The sequence below is a fragment of the Medicago sativa genome, chromosome 6, assembly GCF_051527215.1.
Source record: "Medicago sativa cultivar Bolivia chromosome 6, Bolivia_mono, whole genome shotgun sequence".
Classification (NCBI taxonomy): domain Eukaryota; kingdom Viridiplantae; phylum Streptophyta; class Magnoliopsida; order Fabales; family Fabaceae; genus Medicago; species Medicago sativa.
Genome location: NC_140754.1, coordinates 89,797,970 through 89,803,980, shown reverse-complemented (window position 1 = coordinate 89,803,980; position 6,011 = coordinate 89,797,970). Strand labels below are relative to the sequence as shown.

At 32.2% G+C, this 6,011-nt stretch overlaps 1 protein-coding gene across 2 annotated transcripts; it reads left to right on the top strand.

Moving 5' to 3' along the window:
* Nucleotides 1-765: 765 nt before the first annotated feature.
* On the top strand, nucleotides 766-3,734 carry LOC146918073 (uncharacterized). Of its 2 annotated transcripts, none has more exons than XM_085719740.1 (3): nucleotides 766-836; nucleotides 928-1,006; nucleotides 2,640-3,734. In XM_085719740.1, exons 1-3 carry the CDS (start codon nucleotides 831-833, stop codon nucleotides 3,263-3,265), a joined length of 711 nt encoding a protein of 236 aa, XP_085575866.1. In that variant the 5' UTR covers nucleotides 766-830; the 3' UTR covers nucleotides 3,266-3,734. The 2 variants fall into 2 exon arrangements, with proteins under 2 accessions (XP_085575866.1, XP_085575865.1); XM_085719739.1 differs by having other exon boundaries at nucleotides 2,628-3,734.
* The last annotated feature ends 2,277 nt before the right edge of the window (nucleotides 3,735-6,011 follow it).

Below are 6,011 nucleotides of genomic sequence, written 5' to 3'. Positions count from 1 at the left end.
GTTTACGATCGTCGATAAATTCAAATAAGTCAATTCAAACGAACTTTAATTAATAGATAATTAGATCACCATATTTCAAACTTATGGACCCACCATATTCATTTTGAGCACAATTTAAACTAGGACAACACCACTGCATATATTGATTAATAAACACCAATAAGATGTGGATTGGTTGTATGCGTGCTTGAACAACTAGTAAAAAAACTAAGTAATTAAACTTAGAGTAGTGATATATGTACAACCATTTAGGACTAATTAAACTTAAAGTAGTGATATATGTACAACCATTTAGGACAACTTTGATGACAACTTTCATTTTCTCTTTTCTCATTGGTCCAAAACAATAGAGAAAGAAAAAGGAAGAAAGAGAATAAAAATATAATGTAAGTATGAGGGAGAAAGTTGTCAAAAAGTTGTAATAAAGTGGTTGTACATATATCATTTCTCTTAAACTTAAGTGTTAGTTCCACCTAAAACTAAATCGTTCAAAAGAATCTAAATTCAATTTATTGATATGCAATCACTTTATTTACGTTCTGATCGAACTCAAATTTCTAAGACTCGTTTCTTTTAAGAATCCAAAAGTTAACAAAAAAAACAAATTAAAAGACAAGTCTACCCCAACAACCTCATTGTTTAGTATTTTTTTCATCCTTTTCTTTCTATCTACGACTATAATAGAACCTTTACAAAACAGCGACTAAGCAACTAATTATCAACACCAATGTACATATATATCATAACAAATACTATGTACTACATGCTCAGTTCCAAATTAGAGGACAAATACGAAGAGCCACTTCTCTTTGTTTCAAAATTAAGCAAGCATGAAGGTGTGTTTTGATCACTTAATCATTATTTTAACTTTTTCTTTTTCTTTGTTATCATTCTCTTAATAAGCTATATGTGAAATGGTAAATACAGCAAAAAATGGTTATAAAGATGCAAATGGACTGCGATAAATGCAGAAACAAAGCCCTCAAAACTGCTGCTGAGGTCCAAGGTAATAATAATCATACCAAACCCTTTTTTTTGTTGTTTGCATATTCTTCTCTTGTTTGATATATTTCCAAATGTTCACCCTTTTTTTAGAGGAATTTTTCACCCTTAATACAACAATTTGAAAAGATAACAAACATGAGAGCAACTATGCATTTGTGAAACCAGAGCCGTTTTTTAAGGGTGCAAACAGTTCTACAGAGTTGGGCCTACAAAATTTTGAGGCTCAAACTAATATATATTGTATATAAAAACGCAATATATACTAATAACGTGGTAGAAAATTCAAATTTGTTGATATGGCTGAGAGGTAGAAATCAGCGTTCCCATGGTATTAACACGTGAGATTTATGTTCTTCTCCTTTAATTTTTTTTTTTTTAAAGCATGCTAGGGCCTAATATATCATGTATATGAGGTTCATATATGTCTTACATACTCTCTCTTCTTTATCTAATTCAGTCTAACTGCCATCAACATGTTGGACTGTATATTAACAAGAGTAGTGATATTTGAACAACAATTTAAGACAACTTCTTTTTTCTTTCTTTTTATTGGTCAAAAACAATAGAAGAAGAAAATGAAAAGAGAGAATAAAAACATAATGTGTTTTGTCAAAAAAAAAAAAAACATAATGTGAGTATGAGGGTCGCAAAAAGTTGAAAATAAGTTACGTCCTTGTAAAATGCTAACTTATATCCTTGTAAAACAAGTTAATAAACCAATCAAAATAATATAAGAATTGTGCATCCAAAATCTTGAAAATTTTAAATTTTATCTTTTCAATTCCTTTCATTCCTTACAAGAATTAGATTTTCCGTAAAATTAATTTTTTAAAAACATAGTAAATTAAAGACAAAAATTATAATTTCGAAATATTTCATTTACTTAAGAAAATGGAGTATATATTAATACTCACTCTATCTTAAAGTACCCTATCCGGTCACAATTATAAGTAACAAATATTTTTTAGATTCATTGAATAACTGATGTATCTGGTCTATAATCAAACCAAATACGTCAGTTATTCAATAAACTTAAAAAGTTATTTTGTTTCTTATAATAGCGACGAGAGGGGAGTATGTATTATTTTATAGTTTGATTTTAATGGAAAAATATGTTTTATTTACCAAAAACATCTTTATTAGTTGTAGTTAGGAGACTAATTAGATGACTTAAATGCAATAAATAATGATATGATATTGGAAAAGAATAATAAGTATTTATATTATAAAAAGATAACTGTTAAGACAAAGAAAAATGGTAAATAAGAACATCTAATTTAAAATAGATAGAGTATTTCTCACTATTTATGCACTCGTATATTAGTAGGTAGCTCAAATCAGTTGTCTTAGTGGCACAAGTGTAGATCTCTTGTGGGCAATGTGTACATGATTCATTGTGATGGTACACAGTCTGGGATGAAACCAAGATTTTTTTTCATTAGGGCTATATAAACAGCGACCGAAATAGTGACATTTTTTTAACTATTCTTTACCTTTTTTTTACTTTGGCGACCTCTATTTTGATCACTATTTCTGTCGCTAATTAAATTAGTGACCGATTCTTAATATTTATACTTTAGAGATCATTATTTCGGCAACTATTTATTGACCCATTTTTATAGGTGTAACTTCAGTATCATTGGAAGGAAATGACAAGGATAGTATATGTGTGATCGGTGATGATGTGGACACAATTTGTTTAGCAAACCAGCTAAAGAAGAAGTTCAATAGTGTTACCATACTTAGTGTGGAAGAGGTGAAAAAGAAACCAGATGCAGAAAAGAAAAAGGAAGAAGAAAAGAAAAAAGAGGAAGAAAAGAAAAAGATGATAGAAGCATGTCGTAGTGTTTTGCAGGGTACTTGCATCAAGTGTCATGACTTGAGTTGTAATGGAAAATGTGATAAATGCCCAAAATGTGAAAGTCTAAAATGTGATGGCAAACATTGTGTCACAATTTGCTTTAAATGTGAAGATTCAAAGTGTGATGGTAAGTGTAAGGGTAATTGCTGCAATTGTGACAACAAGAAGTGTGATGGTTGTACACTTCCTGCACCTCCTAAGAAGCCTCCTACACCTACTGAGAAGCCTCCTACACCTCCTCAGAAGAATCCTTCACCACCCATCCAACAATGTCCTCAATGGTGCACATGCCCTAAATGCTACGCTCCATATCGACCTTATCCACCTTGTTCTAACCCTTATCCACCTTATTGTAAGGTTGTTTATGAACAAAACCCCGAGACTTGCTCCATCATGTGACATCATACCTACAGATGAGGACCCCTGCACCCTCTATATAGTGCATCGATAATGTTACTTCTAGATCTATAAAGATAAATTTTACCTTTCTAGATCCAACAATTTGCACCATCGCTGCACAATGTAGTGGGTGTAAGTGATCCTTACACCATTTCCATGAGTAAGGACTATGCCTTAAGTATTCAATAATCTTACAAGAAAAAACAAATAAATTAGTGACAAATTTTGATAGAAGAAAATGTGAAATACATCTATGTGATTATGTCATTAAATTTAATGACTAATGAATTAGAGATGAATTTTTTTCTATCACTAATTCCCCAAGTTAACAATTAAGAATGGGGTTTTGTTTAGTTTGTTCGTATTCATTATCATCATCATGTAATTTTAATTCTTCGAAAGTTGCTTTGTTTTTCCTCCTTTTTGTGCGAAATTAAATTTTATAGTAATACTTTTATCTTCTCTCTCATATCGTTGATTCAAAGAAAAAATTTCTTTTAAGTATTACTCTCTTCGGTCATTATTATAAGAAAAAACTATTTTTCAGGTTCATTGGAAGAATGATATTGTTAGGTTTGTAGACTGTAATTGGCTGCATTTTGTTAAAACAATTGTTTTAGAAAGATGTTGGACAAGATGTCTTGACATGTTGGTACGACATCGTAGCGTACATTGTTTCGCTTTCTTGGAAGATTTGGTTTTAGCGTGAGATTACTGAAGATTCTCTGAAGATTTTATTCACGTGGAGTATTGACCAAGAAGCGTGAGTTTTCTAGAAGCAATGATAGGCGGTTTAACTTTGCCGTTTTTCTTAAGTGTGATGTTGTAACATTTAAGGAAACAATACATATGCTTCTAGAAAATTGTGAAGACTGAATATATGATTTCGTCTGTTGATTGTTTAGATGTGAAGAAAAAGCCCATGCTGCTGAATGACTATATAAGGAAGGTTCAAACCTTAGTTTTATTGTTAAGCCTTATGCTTTATTTTATATACCTCTCTGGGTGCTGCCACTGATTATCAAAGCACAAAGATGGTTTGTTTTAGTTGAGTTGTATTGGATCAAAGCTGTCATTTAACAAAAGAGTCTTATTAGGGTTTTGAGTCCTTGTTATTTGTGAGCCAATCTCGTATCACCTTGATGCTTGAGTTGGACTTGTAGTTGAGTTGTAAGTTATGAATCACTTGTTAGCTTTTAAGCTATAGTGAATTCTGTTTCTCGGAGTGTGTCTCCATTTCATTGTATTGTCCTTATCACGGGTAGAGTGATTGAGGGGACGTGAGAAGAGTCTCATATCTAGGAGTTCCTTAGATAAAAATTGCACGGGTAGTGATTAGTCGTGGAGCTAGTAAACCGGAGGTTGTTTATCCAGGCTTCAAACTAATACTATTATAGTGAATTTCCTTCCTGACTTGGAGCCCCCAGATGTAGGTAACGTTGCACCGAATTAGGTTAACAAATATCTTGTGTTCTTCCTTCCCTGCCCTTTACTTTATTACTGTTCATTGGTTAATTGTGTTAAAGTATTTGTTGTTACGTTGTCCTGACATTGCATTTGACATTTTTGATGTCCTGACTTCGTATACAACATTTGTCCACTACGTAGGGGTGGGAAGAGGCCAAGGGGCCTATTGCCTAGCTTATTTAATGCCCAACTTGGCCTAGCCTTTTTAGTAAAAGATTCAAGCTTAGGCTTTTTAAAATGCCTTCGTATACAACATTTGTCCACTACGTAGGGGTGGGAATAGGCCAAGGGGCCTATTGCCTAGCTTATTTAATGCCCAACTTGGCCTAGCCTTTTTAGTAAAAGATTCAGGCTTAGGCTTTTTAAAAAGCCTATTTACTTAAATAGGTCATGCTTGGGCATATAAATAAGCCTATCAAGCCAAGCAGGTTGACCTATATATATTCAATAAAGATGAAATTTATAGGAATACATTAATATTTAATATATTTAAAGAAAATATTTTATATTAGCAAAAAAATAATAATATTAGTAAATTTTTTAAGATAGTTGTATTGTGTAGAAATCCTACCATCCATTTTATCCTCTTGATTCCTTTTATCATATCAACTCTTTTAACTATGACCATAATCATTTGACCTATTTTTTTTTTTTTTTGTAAAAGTTTCATGTTTACAACATTCTCGTCGTTTATTTGACGAAGATCGTCTCTAGAACTTAATAAAAATGACTTACTTAAAACATGTTAGTTTAGACTTTAATATAAAGTAGGCTTTCAAATAAGCTTTCAGGATTGATAGGCCTTTAAAAAGACCTAACCCAAGCCTTAAAAATTGGCCTATTACAGGCCAAATGTCATGCTTGGGCCTACACTTTTTATAATAGGACATGCTCAGGCCTTATAAAGCCTGCCCCGACCTAGCCTATTTCCACCCCTACTCCTACGTCCCAGAATTTCAGATATATATGGTCTATATTAATGACCACATACATCACTCATTCAATGAACTTAAAAAAAGTTTTTTGCTTATAATAGTCACCGAATGGAGTAAGTTTTATCATTTCTATCAAAGAGCAATAAAATGGTTTGGGCCTCAAATTACTAGAGGAAAGACAAACACTAATATGTTTATCTATGCTTTTTTTTTGTTATACTTATATCTCCCTTCCAAATTAAGGCGACAACGTGATGCGAGAAATTTGGTAGTATAGATATATCAAAAGGGCCATGGGCAAAACCCACATGTGGTTGTGGGTATGGGTGGTGTGGTGGTTGTAA

Bases quoted from the DNA above. Each gene is read 5' to 3' on its own strand.
- LOC146918073 (XM_085719739.1), top strand. The intron at 1,007-2,627 runs GTAATAATAATC...CCATTTTTATAG, and splicing joins AACTGCTGCTGAGGTCCAAG to GTGTAACTTCAGTATCATTG.